This window comes from Acanthochromis polyacanthus, chromosome 14 (genome assembly GCF_021347895.1).
Source record: "Acanthochromis polyacanthus isolate Apoly-LR-REF ecotype Palm Island chromosome 14, KAUST_Apoly_ChrSc, whole genome shotgun sequence".
NCBI lineage: Eukaryota > Metazoa > Chordata > Actinopteri > Pomacentridae > Acanthochromis > Acanthochromis polyacanthus.
Window position 1 is genome coordinate 27,207,809 of NC_067126.1, and position 18,934 is coordinate 27,226,742.

General features: G+C 40.2%; 2 protein-coding genes across 2 annotated transcripts; one reads left to right on the forward strand and one right to left on the reverse strand.

Annotated features, from left to right (window-relative positions):
- Positions 1-200: 200 nt before the first annotated feature.
- On the reverse strand, positions 201-10,444 carry septin10 (septin 10). The gene is made up of 10 exons (XM_051959168.1): positions 10,278-10,444; positions 9,245-9,359; positions 8,619-8,814; positions 8,322-8,508; positions 4,949-5,110; positions 4,427-4,523; positions 3,078-3,246; positions 2,848-2,980; positions 2,191-2,369; positions 201-1,835 (listed from the first exon to the last, which is right to left on the reverse strand). Exons 1-10 carry the CDS (start codon positions 10,305-10,307, stop codon positions 1,820-1,822), a joined length of 1,284 nt encoding a protein of 427 aa, XP_051815128.1. The 5' UTR covers positions 10,308-10,444; the 3' UTR covers positions 201-1,819.
- A 1,819-nt stretch (positions 10,445-12,263) lies between these two features.
- sowahca (sosondowah ankyrin repeat domain family Ca) lies at positions 12,264-17,332 on the forward strand. Its single transcript, XM_022207741.2, is given in 10 exon segments — positions 12,264-12,486; positions 12,489-12,776; positions 13,201-13,574; positions 13,714-13,936; positions 13,939-14,102; positions 14,856-14,900; positions 14,902-14,932; positions 14,935-15,059; positions 15,061-15,270; positions 15,273-17,332. Coding segments are annotated over 10 exon segments (1,572 nt in total). The 5' UTR covers positions 12,264-12,425; the 3' UTR covers positions 15,324-17,332.
- The last annotated feature ends 1,602 nt before the right edge of the window (positions 17,333-18,934 follow it).

The window sequence follows — 18,934 nt, forward strand, 5'->3', positions numbered from 1 at the left end:
GTAAACAGCTTTTCTCTGTATATTCACACAGCAGCTGAGATGCGATTGGAAACAGATGGCCAGAAACCTGAACACTGTACACAGAGATGAAGAACCAGGTTTCAAAATGTCAAATCCCCAGTTAGATCCAAACCAGGACACCAGTGTGCACGTAAACACACTCTTCTCAACAGTGGACCATTTAAAACAAACACAATATGTCATGACAAAAATACAAAGATTTATTTAGAAAGAAGGGGAAAAGCACCCAAATAACACCGTTTCTTCCTTAAATACAAGTGTAGTACAAATGTGTCTTTCTCCAGTAGGCATCGGTGTGTTTCCCTGGATCTAGAAATAAGTGGATAGTGTCTACACAGGTAAGGCACTAAAGTGTCAGTAATTGTGAGTGAGTGTTGGTTTATAAATCGCACTTTACTGGAAAGCGGCACCACAGTGTTCTGGTTTACTGTGGAGCAGTGATGACGCAGCATCTCATGCCCCGTAACGTTTTACAGAACGGAGCAAAATGAAGAGAAATACGCAAAAATACAGTCATAAAAGCTCCCCCTCTCTCTGCCCCCTCAAGAAACACACCGACTTGATGCGATTCCATTTTTTATACCATGAGTCAGCTGTTCTTTTTTTTAGACGGATAGGATAGCAAACGTCAACCGTTTGTGTCAGTATGAAAAATAAGGCAGCGAGTAAAACAAAATATATATAAATATATGCTGTGGCATGTACCTAAATCCCAAACCAAGTCTCAGCCTTGTTCTCCTAGAAAACTGTGGAAGTGAAAAAGCAGCGAAGAAGTGAAAAGTTCAGGAACAACTGTAATGCTGATACGTTCATAGAAAACCTTTACAACATCAAGAAGGTGCACAAAAGTTTGAGACAAAATAAGGAATTATAATGCCCTGTAATGATAAATGCATTGGATCCCTCTGAACGATCAGAAATGATTATCGATACAACTTGAGCCCTTTTCAGATGAACATTTTAAACATTTAAACTGTGGCTTTCAGTTCTGCTTTTGCTCCACAACGAAATGACAGGAAACACAGTCTTATTGATTAAGCTGATGTATTTTGGATTATTGAACCTTTATATTTTTTTCCTCTGTAAACTGAAAATAAAAGAGTAACTTTGTGCTGCTCTATTAATCCAGCACTCAACTCTAACTTGAGCTGTGATGAAAACCTTCCTAGGCACATCGTTGTCAGATTGCTCCTGCAACATGTAGTTTAAAATGTGGGAATTTCTCACTATTTAATCACTGGAACAAACCTTTAAAATTGCCAACAAGCTCATCTTATAAAGTTCAAGTGTGAAAGGGGTTTGAATAAATGCCAAGAATTATATAAATGAATAGCAGTCTTGTTTGGTGTGTTAAAGCATTGAGTGCTCTTATTATACAGTAAACATACGGCAGTCAAATAGAAGAAGTCTCTGACACAATGTTTGTATCTATCAAAGTGTTTTGATCTGTGAACTAGGAGGCTGTGTGAGGTCCGGTCCACTGAAGTGTCCTTCAGACTGACAAAAGTTTAAAAAGGAGGAAAATAAAAGTTTATATAAAAAAGAAGGGATAAATATAAAACCATTACAAAAAAGAGGAATAAAACCTACAAAGAAGATTAAAAATAACTCTGAGGAAAGTGTACACACGGTTCTTGGGTACAGTCATTAAACTTTGGCACAAAGCAAGCTGGCGCTCACACTGCTGGTTTGTGAGGGGTTTTCTGGTTAGTGCTGGAGACTGGCCATGAAGGGTTGGAAAGGAGAATGTCACTGGTTACACTGGTCACAGTGGAGCGTACGGCAGAGCTGTCAGTCTTCACATGAAGCCAGAACTGAAAGAGAGAAAAGAAAAACAAAAACAAATCAAACCATGTACTGAAGTTTGCAGTGGTCTAATGACTTTGTAAGCAATTTCCCATTAAACCAATAACATATGCAGCTGAGATTTTAGTCTTCTGAGCAGTTTGTTCTTCTGTCAGTCTGGGAGTTCATGTATACAAATCTAGGTGGTAATCCGATTTTCTGCCCCACATTTATTTTACCAGAAGGCAACGTCCAACCTCCAACAGTGAGTCACCGATGACTCAACAAATCTCATTTCACCATCACTGCCCACAAATATGCAAAATTAAGGATTCTGAATTTTTCCGTCTGATAGAAGCATCGGTGTTCAGTGAATCTTCTTACTTCTTGCGGTCTTTGTCCTTCTTGCCGTTGGCGGTGAGGCTCTGGGCCTGCAGGAGCTGAGCAGCAGCTCGTCTCTTGCTGAAGGAGCTCTGGTCGTCTTCGAAAAGGCGCTTCTTTTCCTCCAGAGCCGCTTTCTCGTCTGCATGGAGGCGCTTCAGTTGCTCAAAGCGGCCCTGAAGCTGAAACAGACGACGATACACGTGATTATGTAACAACAGTTGCACTTTGATGACTGAATGTGAAATTGGAGAAAAGTAGATTTGTTTTTTATTGGGAGGGAATGTTTACCATGCTTCAATTATCCAGTAAAAGAAAAAATATCATAAAACATAAATATAATTTCCTCATGAATATAAAAGAGAAAAACAAAACAACAGCCTGAAAGGAGAAAAAAGCTTAAATTTATTCAGAAGTATAATGACAGCACTAATAAATGACTTCTGTCAACAGGAAAAACTTGAAGAAAGCTACCTCTACACAGCTACTTTCAATTCTTGAGTTGATGCAACATTTCATCAACTAAAGAAATTACAACAGGAAGCAATTATGTTTACGTTAAACCAAAGTCCTCCCTCGGGCTAAAGAGTCAACAGCTGCAGCTCTTCTTGAAGTAAAAAGTTGTGTATGTGACAGTCTACATGTTTGTTGTTTGCGTACCTCTCTCTCAGCGTCCTTCAGCTCGGCCTCCTTCTCCTTCACCCTCTGCACAAACATCTGCCTCATCTCATCCTCCCTCTTCTGCAGCTCCACCAGGAACTCCTGACGTTTGGCCTCATAAGTCTGCTGCAAACTACAGTATATCCACAGGTCAGCTGAAAGTCATGTCAGCCAGCGGTGCATTTTTCTCTGCATAAACGGATGCCGGTGTTGGCGAGTGGACGGCTCACCTGACAGGTTTACATTCTGGGTCGGTGTCTTTGAATCCCATCTCCTCCAGTTTGCAGCGTCTGTACAGCTCGTAGTGACGAGTGTGTGTCTGCTCTCTCAGGTCCTCCATGTTTACACAGATCAGCATCTCCCTCAGCTTCACGAAGTCACAGTGATTCTCGTTCTCCACTGACACACACAGCAACAGACAGACAAATTATAAGGTCACCCTTCAAGATGATATTAAATCTAATATTGTAAACTTTGAACTTTTGAAAAAAAAAAAAAAGATTTAAACCATGATATGGAAAGCCTGCAGTGGCAACCAAAGAAATGGAATCATATACTTCAGGATGCTTAACTCTCATGTTGTCCTGTGAGTCAAAACTGACCCATTTTAAAGTTTGAAAATTTTCACAGTGAAACTTCTGATGTCCACATTTTCAACATTTTTGGGAAATCTTGAACATTTTTTGGTGGAAAAAAGAAATGTTAAAAATGTTTCTTAAGAACATTCACAAAAAATTAACCAGCAAATTTGGCTGGATTTTGGTTGATTTTTATGTGAATGTTCTTAAAGAAAATATTAGAAGTTTTACTGATATATATGTAATTGCTTTAGATATTTTTTACTCATTTTTTTGAAAATATTTACAAGAATTTTTGCCAAATTTGGGGGATTTAAAAAAAAAACTTTTAAGGAATTGCTGGAATTTTCTTCCTGAATATTTAGCAAATTTTCAGAAATTTGGGGAATTTTTTTTGCGGAATTTTTTGATTCTTTTCAGACAAGGAAACAATCATTTTTGGTGCCCGTAAATGAGGACAACAGGAGGGTTAAAGCAGGATGAGGGTGTTTTTTTGGGTCTGATTTACTGATGTGTCAGTGTAACAGCAATATTGTTTTCTTTAGTGTCATGGTTTGGAAACTCTGAAGAACAGAAACTCATTAAATCAAGTTGCTTGACGATGAAGAAGGCTGCCTGGCTGTTACAGCGGTTGGCTGGCTCAATTTTAACAGACAGTTCACACCTTGAGCATTGTGAGTTTCAGCTGCTTCCTCGTGGAAGAAGGTTTTTAGTCCCAAATGCAGAACAAAACGCGTTAAAAAGAGCTTTGTTCCAGCAGCGATCACTCAGATAAACAAGTCATTGCACCATTACACAGATGGAACAGAAGCAACAAATACTTCTAATTTAATTTATATTCATTTAGAGATATTTCAGTAATTATTGGAACCTTAAACACTTTGTACTATGCTGTCTTTTGTCTGTGTTCTTTATTATATGTTAGTTAGGATGGGAACAAATACAGTAACTAAACCTGAGCACAGTGGTGAAATTTTACAAAAAACACTGATTCTTCCTACCTTGCACTACACCCCATGGATACTGGCGAGCTTTCACCATCTTGTTGCCAACGCTGACTTCCTCTGTGCTGCCTACTACAGCAAACGGCAAATGACCCTGCAAAGACAATCGAAATACATACAATAGAAAAGAAATTGCAAGCAAAGGTCTAACATAGCTGAATCCACGAGAGTACATGTAAAACTGAACGCGTTTCAGACAGAACATGCACATTTATATACTGACTAAGTCACAGCTGCCCTTTCCATCAACTCCCTCAGCAGTTCTTCCTCCCAAACAGACGAGCACAATCACCCACACATAATGTTTGTGTCTGCATGTTTAAGCTATATTTTTAAAACCTTGCGGACGCTAGGAAAAAAATGCAAGTTCAATTCTGCAGCTGAAGTAAATGAGAAAATAAAAACAGTTGTACAGATATGGGAACACTGTAGAACGGACAGAAAACCTCTAAACAAGAAACTTTCACCTCAACCTGTAGACCCTGGTGAGAAGAGGAGGACAGGAGTGTGTTTCCTTACATTCATGGTGGTGTTGACCTTTGCTACGGTCTCATCATCCAGGGGGAACTGGTAGATCTGGACACCGTTGCTGACCAGCTCACTCATGATTTTGATCTTGAACTTGTGCAGTTCGCTCTTGCTGATGGTGTCGGCTTTGGCGATCACGGGGATGATGTTCACCTACAGCAGGACAAGACGCATGCTCATGACAAACGGCTTTCTCTTCCCCAGCTGTCGTTATTTATTACACATAACTGCTGGCTTCAGACAAAAAGACGGTTCATTTGTCACTACAAAAGACATTTTGTTAACAGACGATATAATGAATTTCTGAAAATACAAGCAACCGTAAATCAGACGCACATTATATTCAGTTGCATTTTTCATAACACCTCATTTCTGATGGGAGTCACACATTAGATTCTGTCTTGTTAGACAAACCATCATCTCATTAACAAACAGCGTTCATATTACACAAAATCAGGAAACACTAAACACTCCCCCTCTTCCTCTTCTGTCCCTCTCAACCCGCCGGCCAGCAGGCAGATGGGTCCCCCCATAGAAAGAGCCGGGTTCTGCTCAAGGTTTATTCCCGTTAAAAGATTGTTTTTCTTGCCACTGTCACCTTACGGCTTGCTGTGGGGGTTCAATCATATGGGTTCTGTAAAGCATCTTGAGACAATCTGAGCTGTAAGCGGCGCTATATAAATAAAATCGAATTGAATTAAACTGAACTTTAGTAATTAGTAAGAGCTTAGAACTTTTTTTTTTTGGTTACTCACTGCCAAATCATCCCAGTACAAGAATTTGATAGTATTAACATTTAACCCATTCAACCACTATTGTATTGCAGCTAATACATTTCTTAATTTGTATGTAGTTTCAAATTCATAAGGCTAACTGCCCTAAACAGAGCTGTTCCGGATGCCAAAAGGATCAAGTAACGGAGCAAAAACAAGCTGATTTCACAGATCAACATACCATGAAAGAATATGTAGACACTTCAGAAACACAGCCACTAGTTTGATGAGTAAAGCAGAAAATTCAAGAAAGATTAACAATATTTGTTTTTCTTTATCTAAGATCCTTCTACACTGTTTTTAGATAAGTGTTGTATAAACCATGTTATCTGATGTTATTTCTGGCCCAGCAGTTCAATCTGCTGTCCAAGGCATCCCACATTCCTGTCTGTCATCTAGTCAGACCAAAGAGAGGCTTGGAATGAGTTGTTGTCGCTAGGCAAGCTTCTAGGCCAGACCACACACCCGCACACACACACAGAACGCACGCTGATCCCAGCAGAGAAAACCAAACAATGCTCGGAGATCTGTTCCAACAGCTGTCTGAGTGAGTGACTGTCTATCTGTCACTGCTGCAGAATCAACAATCAGCTCTTTCTGTGCGTATCTGTACAGTGGCACAAAGGGACAACTCGAGTGTGTGTGCGTGAGGTGATTACAGCATTCCATTGCTTTTTCTGCTCCTTTCACACGCAAATCCAGGGTTACTGACACTCCGGAGGAGCGAAACCGCACAAACGCACAAAAAACACAAAGTCACTACACACAGAGAGCATGGGAAAGTTTCTGACCACTTTAAGAGCGATGGAAGGGGGTTTGGTTGGTTTGATGGTGAAACTTTTCCAACAGTCAGACATGAAAACAACCACAGCACAGTAGCCCAGACAGAAATCCCTGCCATCTCTCACTCGCCTATCAGTTTGTAATCAGTTTTTCATGTCTGATCACTCAGTGCCCCTCGCGTTTCTACTAAAAAGCAAACTCTTCCAGTCGTTGCTTCTAAGACAGGCATTTATCTTTGTAAATGTTTTATGCAAATTTCCTTTTCTCATTAGCTCACTGAGTAGGCAATTCCAACAATTCCACTTCTGTCATTTTACAGCAAATGTATCAATCTGTCATTCTGAGCTTCGTCAAACAAAAACCTTTTGGAACTTCTCCTTAAAAGATTAATGCGCTCTCAACCACACAGAAGACATCCAATATACAGCTGATACTGGATGCTAGTGTCTCCTAAAGTTTTACGACTTATTCTTTTACTTTTAGGTAAAAACAAGTCAGCTTCTCATAAAAAGTCATGAAAAGATGACTCATAAGCTGTCTCTTTTAGCTATTCAGTAACATTAAGCCCTTTTTAGACATGCACTCATTTTCTTTAATCTGATAGCATCTGAAAGTGTTGACTTTTTGTGTGAATGAGCACCCTGGTCAGTTTTTCGTTAAAGTTGTGGTGATAATCTTACCAGGTTTGATGTGGTAACATGTTCGTATCATATTAAACATGGCACAAATCTGAATTGCATCAACGGATAGGCATGCACATGCAATGTACTTCAAGTTAAAAAAAACCTTACAGAGGGTACAAAAGACACAGTTTGCTGCTAAAATCAAAAAACACCTCTACCATTTAATTTACTCAACACTTTCACAGCTGTTACAAAGTGAAATGTCCAGAAAAACAAACCTTTACTGCATTGAAGACCAAACAACTGATTAATGAGATCCCCAATAATAAATGTAGTCTGAGTTTCAGCAAATGATAACAGGCTTTGCTTCTAGCTATTTGAAGGAGTCTTTCCTCTGAGTTTATTAAATACAGGCAGCATTAAACAGCAGCAGGATCCATATGAGCATCTCCAAAGGAAGAGAGTTGTGTGCATTTACACACATGGAACAACAATGCTAACTCCATTAGTTAATTATAATAAAAAGCGTCCCCCTTATGGCGACAGAATTAGTCACGAGCTAACAGCAACTCACAATGTGTACTTTACTCAACCTCAGACAGGTGATCTCTCACACAGAGTCAGAATTCATAAAATGCAGTTCAATGATTTGTTAGGATGTCATAGCAGCCATCCTCAGGTTGAGTCCTGAGCTCCTACACAGCTGTCAACATATTTAGGTTTTTTACTGTTGGTAAAGGAGGCGTTAGATTACATCACATATCGACAGAATTTTCAGTATTAAGGAAATATCAGTAAACCAGGCTATTGATTACCTGGACAGTTTGAAAATCTTGTTATTCCTGTAGACTGAATCTTTTGCTTATTAGTGCATTGTAATCCATTATACTGCTGATGTGCTCCAATTGAATGTGTGTGACAAATATCGTGGCTATGTATCCTATGTCCCAAAAGGGCTTTGAATGGCAATAACATCTCATTCCTCATCTGTAATCAGCCGCCTATTATTGTTGTAACTTCACTATCTATTGCAAATATTTCCTGTCTTGGATATACAATGACGCCTTAAAATATTCTATTGTATTTCCAACATTACATATTAATGATCATACATTGAAAAGCCACCTGTTGTCCTGACAAAGGTTAACCCTTTAACACACACAAACGCCGTGGTGTGTCTCCTACCTTGCTGTCTAGTTTCTTCATGGTGACAAGGTCAAGGGATTTCAGTGAATGACCTGAGGGAGAGATGAAGTAAAGGCAGGCATGGACTCGCGAGTCGTGGTAGTTGTGAAGGGAGCGTTTGATTTTCAACTCCTCCTGCAGGTAACTCTCAAACTGCCTGTCGATGTAATCCACCACCGGCTGATAGCTAAGAGACACACATACAGTGCTGATCAGCGATTTGGGTTTTTGAATCGGAAATCCAGATAGTTCACAACACAGTCACACTTCTTCACTGTCATTAACACACTCGCTCACCTCTCTTGTTTGTTCATTTGGTCTCCAAAGCCCACAGTGTTGACAACAGTGAGACGTAGCCTGACATTACTCTCCTGAAGGTCGTAGGTTTGAGCCCGCAGCTTCACCTGAGGTTCAAAGTGGGATGACTCAAAGTTCTCAAAGTTGGTATTAAATAGGGTGTCCATCAGGGTAGACTTGCCAATACCGGTCTCACCTAGAGCACAAAAAAGTTGGGATGCAATCTTTAGTAATGGAACTGTCCAGAGACAGAATATTGCAATCTGAGCATTAATGTATCTGATAAATGTGGTACTTCTTAAACATCCTTTTCAAAAGTAAGAACGACTGAACTTCCAACCACATTTTAAAAAGGAGAAATGAACAAGCATTGCTTTATCATAACAGTGTTAATTTAACCAAGAATGCCAAAAAGACTAATTTATCTGCCTGATATAGTTATCACGCACTGCCACTGTGATCAAAATGCATTTTTAACCAAGGACCAAATGGCTTTAGGTTCAGGCAGTCCTAACAAGGGCAGCAAATCGAGGTAGGTCAACTTTGTTTATGTACCCATATAAATGCAAAATTAACTTTAAAAGAAACATTTTGTGTGATGTATACATATGTGTGCAACAATGTACCAATGCAGAGAATATTGAAGCAGAAGCCCTGGCAGATGGACTTGTTGACAAGCTGATCTGGAAGGCTGTCAAAGCCCACATGGCCGGCGAGGGACAGGGGCCGGACTCCTTTATCCTGTGGAATACATTTCACAGAAGTCAGTTCATTCTTTAGATACTGCACCTATTTAATTTAATCAGAAAAACTATGTATGAGCATATTGGAAAAAAATGTCAAAATATGCTAAATTAGTACATTTCCCCCACTGTGCAAAAAACAGAGTTTGGAGCTCTTGAAATAGAGTCTGTGGCTCATGATTTTTCCTTAAACTGAGTTCTCATGTAAGCCTCCTTTGACCTGTCTCCGTCTTCATCTGAACTATTCAAATACCCTGAGTATGTATGTGAATAAGCTCTACATTGACCTGGTTAGGACACAAATTGCTGACGTTAAGGAAATTAATCTCATTTTTGGTAACTAAGCTCCATTTTTATTGTGGGAAACAAACTCAAAGTGTTTATTTCTGGGCATCTGTCCATGTTGAAGTGCGTCCAACCAAAATTTCATTCAGAAAATAGACATAAATACCGATAAATGGCTGTATGAACGTGTGCATCGTGAACAACTAACTATGTAGTGGATCTACAGTAAAACTTTAACGAACTGACTAGTAACTGCAGCAAATTTTGGTTTAAGGGTGAAAAATTGAATTATTTTCATAATCTAATAGAGCACGGCTAGTGTGTGTTAGCCGGTTAGCATCCGTGGTGAACTTTGGTGAAGGATGTAACAGAGAAACTCTTCTAAATAACAAAGTTAGATACTTAAGTTGATGAGTACCGCTTCATGGTGTGGATATATGTCGAGGAAAAGTGCAAATATGCTGTTGAGTTCTACGCAGTCTAACTTTTTGACTTTTCCAAGTTGTCAAAAACTTGAAACACATACAGAAGTTGTCGGCTAGCGAAAGCTAACTTAATGATAGCTCCGGACACTCCCTGCTCAACTGTCAAGAACAGTCACTTGTCAAAAACCAAGGAGAAAAATACTAACCGGCTGCCGAGCAACGTCCGAGGAGGCCATAGTTTTAGACAGAAGATAATATCCCTAATAAAATAATTTAAAAAAATAACGCAATGACAAAGACCGACTTCTTCTTTTTTTAGAATCCTGGTCAGGACCGCCTCACTGCGTCTACCGTCGACAACTGGACAGACCGGACCATTCGCAACAATGTAGGAATGAGGCGAAGTCTACGGTTTCTAAAAATGCTTGTAAACCATTATTCTAAATATTCGGACGGCTGTCATGTAAATTTGAATAGAATCCTTTTTAGAGCACAATATAAACAAAGTTTTGTAGAAAATGTAGCAAGACATTAATAATGATCTGTATTAATACAATCCGACACCCCTGCTTTGTATAATGGTACAGCGCAGCTTAATATTCCCAGTCGCTCCCAGTGTTTATGTTGCGGACTGTCAGAAAAAATGTAAAGCGAATTGAGAGCAGCTAACATACTGGTTTTAGACATGAAAACTCACAGGACACTAAGAATGTTGACAGCATTTTAACACTGCAATAGTTTGCTTGTTTAGTTTACATTTTATATATAAATTTTTACTTTCCAGCAGGAGCTGGACTCATCAACAAGGACAGAGACCCAAAGTACACTACCTCCATGTGTTACAATAATGCACACTTCAAGTTATTTAAATCACATACAGTGTAGCAATGTACTTCATAGGGTATAAAAATAATTAAAGAATTTTAATGTACTTGCAAATTCCTGCACATTGCAAAAGCTATCTCTGTTACTATTTCTATAAGATAGGACTTTATTAATCCCACAGCAGGGAAATTTGCAGTGCTACAGCAGAAAAGGGGATAGTGAAAACATGTAGGGAAAAAAGTAGAAAATAATAATAAACAAGAAATACACAGAAGCACTGGTGATATTGCAACGCTTCTTCCATATGTGGAAATTCAGGCATTGCACCGATTCCTCTGGATGTGGAAAATAATGGTGCTGCACAAAATTCCACTTACTATTTATTGACTTGAAAATTTGTCATTAAAAAAGAAATCATGAAAAGTTGTCTACTTGTTAGTGTTTATAGCTACACACCAAAACACCAAGTCAAATTGCTCATGTGTGAAAACCTACTTGGCAATAAATCAGAATCAGAATCAGCTTTGATGGCCAAGTACGTACACAGCATAAAAGGAATTTGGTTTCAGCTGTTGATGTCACCCTAGGAATATGAAAAAGAATAATAAAAAATAAAGAAACTATATAAACAAAGACGAACAGGGAGGAAAAATATAGTAGTAATAAAATTAGATATAATATAATCAGAAATTTACAGCTAGAAAGGAATATATAAACACATTAGTGCAAAATGATAATTACTACAAACACAGTAGTGCAAATGATAAAACTGACTTTGACACACACACACACACACACACACACACACACATATATATATATATATATATATATATATATATATATATATATATATATGCAATAAAAAAATTAAAAACCCAATAACGTCAATAATATACAACAACAATGAAGAATGATAATAAATTGTGAAATAGCCTTCTGAAATAAAATAAAGCACTGGATAGATAGATAGATAGATAGATAGATAGATAGATAGATAGATAGATAGATAGATAGATAGATAGATAGATAGATAGATAGATAGATAGATAGATAGATAGATAGAATTTTTTGTGTATTTGTCCTTATGGGTGTTACACAATATATGGAGTTAACTCTAGATAAATCAGGAATACTGAGGAATGTCAAGTTTAAATAGGTGACCAACAGATTTTATGTAGCTATTACGTATGTAAATCACTTATTTACCGAATACCTGGCCACAATATATTTACATTTCTCTGTCATATAAAATAAAACCACTTTCTCCAAAATGTCATGGTCAATAATACTAGTCGTTGGATGTCTGACTTTACACTGAGCAATGAAACGCAGCATGACTCCGTCCGTGGTGAGCCGCGACGCCCCCTATCGGTCAGAGACCGACACTGCCGTCCCCATGGAGGAGAGGAGGAGGCCCAAGGAGAAGATGCTGTCATCGACAAGTGAATGAGCGTCAACATGGGTTCGTCTTAACGCGCTCCGGTTTTACCAACACCGTTCTCTGCGCTCCACTCGGCCGCTGCGGGATGATGATGGCGTCCCGGTGCACAGAGCAAGCCGTGCACGAGTTCCTGCTGGAGAGAGGAGGAGGGTCCAACAGATGGAGCTGATCGATCATTTCCTATCACTTCGGGAGGAAAACGGTCAGTTAAAGGAAGGGGTGGACCGCGAGGTGCTGAAACGCATAGTTGACAGCGTGGGCTTCTTGAAGGTGGAGGACGGCGTGAAATTTGTGTGTTTGAACAGTGAAGGCAGCGCGGAGTCGGTGATGCGTTCGGACGCAGACGGCCACGATCACTCCGAGTGTAATGGTAACATCCAGGAGAGGCTGGACAACAATTATGTCAACGGCAATCCTGAAAACACACAGCAAACAGGTGAGGGGACGCAGCTATTGTGATTTTTATTTATTTTTTATCCTATGATTGTTTTTTTCTCCTGTAACCTAGTGTATATGTCTATTTCTGTCTGTATATTTACTTATTTATTTGGTTAAATGTTACTGCTTGGTTGGCCCACTGAGTAGTATCACAACACAGTGAAGTACAAGGGTTTGGCCATTGTTTGAAGGCCAACACCTACCATCTTGGTAGCAGCATTAATTTAGACCTATTCAATGCCAAAAAAACAGAACAAATCAGGTAACTACTAATCCCAAAAGAAAGGGACACACTTTATTTGTACATGTGCGGGAAACACAATGTTAAGCTCATGCAACATGGTTCATTTTAACAACATGTAGCTGATGAACTGCATGAAGCTGCACGATAATTACAAAAAATCTATTAAATGTTCCTACAGGAGCACAAAAGCCACAGTCTGCCAGCCTGGACAATGACAAACAGTCAAATGGTAATGAGCAACCTGCAGCCCCCTCCCAGAGCAAGACCTCTACTCCTGGTGGTGGAGGGGAGGTGAAGCTGAGAGACAGGAGGAGGCGAGAGTCAGCTCCAGTTATTGGGATTCCAGATCTGGACCAGGCCCCCTCTGGAGGCTCCAACAACCAGCAGATCAGAGGAGCACGCAGGGTGTCCAAAGGGTCCCAGAGGGCCATGCTGACCAGCTGTCTGTCTGAAGACAGCGCTCTGGAGGGGCTGGAAGGTATTGGAGATATCAACACACCTAAGGGAAGCCGCAGGAACTTCATAGAGCTGATGATGAGCAGTTCTCCTCAGGTAGGATGTTGTTGCATTGTCACTTTAGACAATGCTTTACAGGGCTGAACAATTTGATGGCACTACTTTTCTCAATAATCGCTGTATTATGTAGTGTGATTGACCATATCCACCACTTACTGCGTTCTTCCTTTTGCAGGTTCGGAGGTCTATGATCAACCGTGGCTCACGCCTCCGGGACTCCGTGAGGAGTGATGGCGACTCAACCTCCCTCCTCTCCTCAGCCACCGATGAGGACTGTGCCTCGGTGACCCTGGACCCACTCGAGCATGAGTGGATGTTGTGCGCCTCAGATGGTCTGTGGGAAAGTCTGCAGCCCCTGCTGGCTGTGGAGCCCAACCTGGTGACCAAGAGAGACTTTGTGACGGGTTTACCTGCCTCCACTGGGCAGCTAAGCAGGGCAAAGCTGAGCTGCTCTCCCAGCTGCTGGCCTTTGCCAAGGAGAACACTATACCTGTGAACGTGAATGTGAGATCAAGTGCTGGATACACACCTCTGCACCTGGCTGCCATGCATGGACACACACAGGTGGGTTGCGGGAACGGGGTGAGAGTGGGGTGTCATGTGTTACACCTGCTCAGAGGAGCAGAGCATAATTACCTACACTGTGTCTGCTCAAGGTGGAATCATCAGTTCAAAAGTTTGTTTCAAGACAAATTAATTGAACTGAAAGAAGCACTTATCACATTTGTTGCTCAGTCAATTAGTATGTATTTGAGACAGCAGAGAATTCAGTCCACACTGAGTTTTTGGTTTCAAATAGGGTTGAAAATGCTCCATAGATATTGTATCCAGTCATTGTCTCAACAGCAAAATGTGCATTACAGTGTTTTGGTCGGGATGGAGTCAAACATGGCAGTAGAAAACTTCCAGCATACCCTTTGAACTGATAGCTTAGTCAGCTAGAGTGTAGGATGGAGGTGTTATACTGGGAATCTGCTGATAAATTAATAATACGCCAGCTGGAGGTGTCCTCATTAAATTATGGATAATTAATAGAATGATGTTAGAAAAAGCTAAGAAAAAAATCTATTGCAGTCCTCCTATTTATTGCTGATTGTCTCACATTAAGTGAAGATATTTTCTATATGATATGACTGCCTGGGTAACAAACTTGTTGAAGTTGCAGTCAGGAATATATGGATTGTGTCAGGATTTCATATTATAGCCACAGATATGAAGTGTTTCAGCTGAATTTTAGTCACTAAACCACCAATTATTCTGAATAATATCCATTTATAAGAAGACATAAGAGCCTGATGTTTAATTATAATTTTTCAGGTGGTCCGTGTGCTGCTGTCAGATTGGGAAGCCGACCCTGAAGCTCCGAGATTACAGCGGCAGACGAGCCATCCAGTACCTCCCCCACCGCTGGCCGCCGGCCTGCAGGAGGAGGGAGTGGTCACCTCACCCGGAGCCGAGTCGGACAGTGAAAGCGTGAACGGCAGCAGTGGGGGAGGGCGCGGCTGGAGGTTTCCCAGAGTCCCTCCAGGGCAACCTGAACCCGCTGCGGCTGCTGAACCCACCGGCGGAGGCGGCCGAGGAGGCAGCAGGGAATGGGAAGACTAAGGGGGGCATGCAGAGGAAGACGTCCCTGAGCCGGCTGAACGCCCGGCTGCACCGAGCCACGCGCCACCGAGCCCAGATCATCCACAGCGCCTCCTTCAGGGACACGGGGGAGATGGGAAGAGGGGAGACCTACCCAGCAGTCCTCTCCGAACCAGGCCGCTGTCCAACCTCTTTGGATAAAGTTACACCACTCAGAGCCAGCGATCATGTTTGGATTAGTAGTTTTCTCACCTTTGTAGTCTGACTGGTCAGATGTTTTTTATTACAGCAGTTCATAGTACACACTCTAACATCCTAACAAGCAGCTCATTTTAAAGTTTTATTATTGTAGGACTTAAAGGAACTACTATAAATATATGTTTTTCTAGAGCTCTAATTTATTTTTGTTCCTATTGCAGTTGTTAGACTGTTGTTGAGCACGGAGAGGTTCACGTAGCATTTTATTTGCCACGGCGATTCATTGATTGAAAGCGGAGCTACAGATCTGTGAAATCATTTCAAACTTGATTTTTGCACATGTTGTTTTGCCTATATTTTTAGATCTGATTTGTTCCTATTGCAGTTGTTAGACTGTTGTTGAGCACGGAGAGGTTCACGTAGCATTTTATTTGCCACGGCGATTCATTGATTGAAAGCTGAGCTACAGATCTGTGAAATCATTTCAAACTTGATTTTTGCACGTGTTGTTTTGCCTATATTTTAGATCTGATTTGAGCAGGTTGCAAACATTACACAAGTATCTTAGTTAAACAAGTTACATAAACGTGGATGTTGACAAATGCAAAAACAACATGCAGCACAGTCATGTTTTTCACTGTAGTGTTGGGCGTTGTGTGGAATTTGAAACACACTGTTACCCAAAACGATGTTTCTGTTTGCAGAGTAATATATTTCCAGAGCTCAGTTTCTGTATTTCAGCCTCCTGTAACTGGATGGTGCTTTTTTAATATAATGTGAACAAATGTTTTTATTTTTTAAGTAGCAGATATTAATATCCAAACAGTTTTAACCACAAAATTCTCGTATCGGCGTACAGGCATCATGTTTGCACTTGTCACTTTGAAGATTTTTATTTGATTATGGGGAGAAACTGCATGAACTAAAAGCATCATTCTTGAAAGTTAAAACTGTAGATATATAATTAAAGGGGTGACCACATTGTTGCACCTTTAGATACATAGTCTATTTTTTTTCCTATACCTTCCACTTTTGTTCATCGATAAATGGCGCCAAAAAGAGTGTAAAAAGAGTTAGTGACACTGATGGGGAAATATTTCCAGAAAACCTTGAGTTAGATCCAGTCACTTTCACATTGAGAAGTTACAGGGATTACAGTTTGTATACATTTTTCTACCGACTACAATGTACCTCAAATTTTCTGAAACTGGTTTACTTATTTCATTGCATAAAATGTGTGTGTGTGTTTTGGGGTGCTGTAAGTGACTTTGGCCTCTAGAAGTCAATTGCAGTGTTTTACAGTGTTTTCTGACATTCAAATCTATATATCTGATTATCTTTCAATCCGAAAATGATTCTAAACGTGAAACAGATTTACTAGCTCATGCAGGATTTATACTTTAAAATCCACAGGGAAATAAATACATTAACAAGAAGTAGTTGAGTTTAGATTACATTCCAGACAACCATAGACAGAACGTAGATCAGTTTACAGTAAATATGCAATCAAACTGCATCATATGATATTTTATATCATCCCCTTGTATCTAAACCTTACAATCATTTACTCTTAACTCATGTCTGTGCTACCTGTGAATAGTACAGAGTCTATCAGAATGCTGTATGTTTAGCTGATGAGCACAGCAACTTTTAACTGGTTTCCCAAATATGTGAACCTTACTTCCTCAAAGACATTTCCTGGATTTCATGAATGTTCCCTTCGTATTTTGTACCTTTCTACTTAAATCCCCGGGCCTCATGTAATTGTACGGTTGACCTTTAATGTAGAAATGTCATATACAGATGTGCTTTAATGTCACTTTCTAAGCTGTTGAAGAAATGTAAATACTCTGCACTTTGCAGTTTATATGTCTGTAAATAGTTGTGTCTGTCTTTTTGTGAGATACTGTGAAGTTATTCTGTGGTGTGAAATCACTGTCAATGAGTCACTCTCAGCGTTCTACTCATTCTTAAATGTGAAATAAAGCAATAATTGTTTGCATAAAAGTAAAGTTCTAACTGTGTACTTTGTATTCTCACAACAAATATAATTAACGCATAGGATAAGAGTCCCAGCAGCCGAGCTTTGAGCCAAGATAGTAAGAGATCTCATTAAAAAATAAAAACAATTGTGAATACTTCTGTCAGGCTGAGTCAGATTGGACTGAAACAAGCTGTTTCATCTGCTCTTCCTGTTGACACCAAGTGATTGTCCTTGTCTGGTGGTGCTGAATAATTGATGATCTGATCACCCACTGTTCCAGCTCTGCTCCAGCATTTGCAGTATATCCCCAACGTCCTGCCCACAAGCTGCCCACATAGCACAGCAGCTGTATGTATGCACAGCCACTTCTCATTCTGCACCTGTGCTGCCTCTCTGTGTGTGATTATATCGTTACAAAGACCAAAAACTCCCAACAAGATTAATGAAATTCAGAGTGATCTGAACTGAAGTCTACACCAGTCCAGTGTTGCTGTGGTTGGGGTGTAAACCACACTAATACAATTTCACAACCACTTAAACTGCAAATAGAAAGTTGTTCCAGGTTTTTATCAGTTTATTATGCTCGATGAGATGTGACAGAGGCCAAGTGCTTTTGATTTTTTTCCTTGTTAGGCGTGCTGTTGAGCCTGTTAGCACCAGCATGTCTCTGAGGATAAAAGAAATATGAGAAGTAGAGGATGTTTATAAGCCATCATATGTGTGAGAAGGACATGGTACGTTTCCAGTCAGTGTACTCGGTGCCTGGGACGGAACAGATAACTACAGCTCTGACAATCCTCTTGTGGCACTGATGTTCTTCTGGCACCCTGTCTGGGCCTGTTCTCTTCTTCATGATTACCACACCTAATCGACCATGTAAAAACAGGATTACATGTAAACACTTACTGCAGTTCACATGCAATGTTTTGCTTACATAACAGCAAATGCTTTCAGTTCAGAGTATGCTCTTTCGATGCTTCTCTGATATTTCTCTCATCTACAAGTCAGAAAAGATTTATAGAGGTCAGAAGTGATGATCTTTTTTTTTCTAGCCCTACAGCATCCAAAGTTGCCGTAGGCAGCCGGTCTATTAGTTGACTGCCGATCAGGACAAAGTGGAGAGACTGTCTGACTGCAGCAACTGACCTACATGCACAGTGAAGGGAGTAATGCCCATTATGTAAATTCCTCTGCCATCTTTTCACGGAAACTGTGCCAACTTTTTTGCCTGGGGCCTCCACTGTTGGACTAATCCATGTCCAGCCTATCCACATCTCTCGCCTTCACCCGGATCAGTTACCACAGTGATGATGACATTCACACAAAGCCTGACATGTGACCGACAGTGCCAAATAGGCATCAAGTTAAAAACAAATCTGCACAGTCACCCAGGCGTTCTTTTGTCTTGTCGCACAGAGTGGTAATAAAAAGTATCAAAGGTTTTCATGTTTTATTGTGTTATAATGCTGTATCTGGTTCAATGGGACTTTTGGTCAACATAAGAAGTTAGCAGGTTTACTAAAAATGAGTTACAAATGTAAAGTCCACAATAGAGGTACAAGTTGCATTCAGTTATGTTTTTCCTGCTGCTGATCATTTCTCTAAATATGCGACTTCTCAAACCCAACTG

What these genes read in the sequence shown, in the direction of transcription:
- septin10 (XM_051959168.1), bottom strand. Translation starts at nt 10,307, where the DNA reads ATGGCCTCCTCGGACGTTGCTCGGCAGCCG. An exon ending in CGGACGTTGCTCGGCAGCCG is followed by an intron (nt 9,360 to 10,277) that starts GTTAGTATTTTT and finishes TGTATTCCACAG; the next exon opens with GATAAAGGAGTCCGGCCCCT. An exon ending in CTTCAATATTCTCTGCATTG is followed by an intron (nt 8,815 to 9,244) that starts GTACATTGTTGC and finishes TTTGTGCTCTAG; the next exon opens with GTGAGACCGGTATTGGCAAG.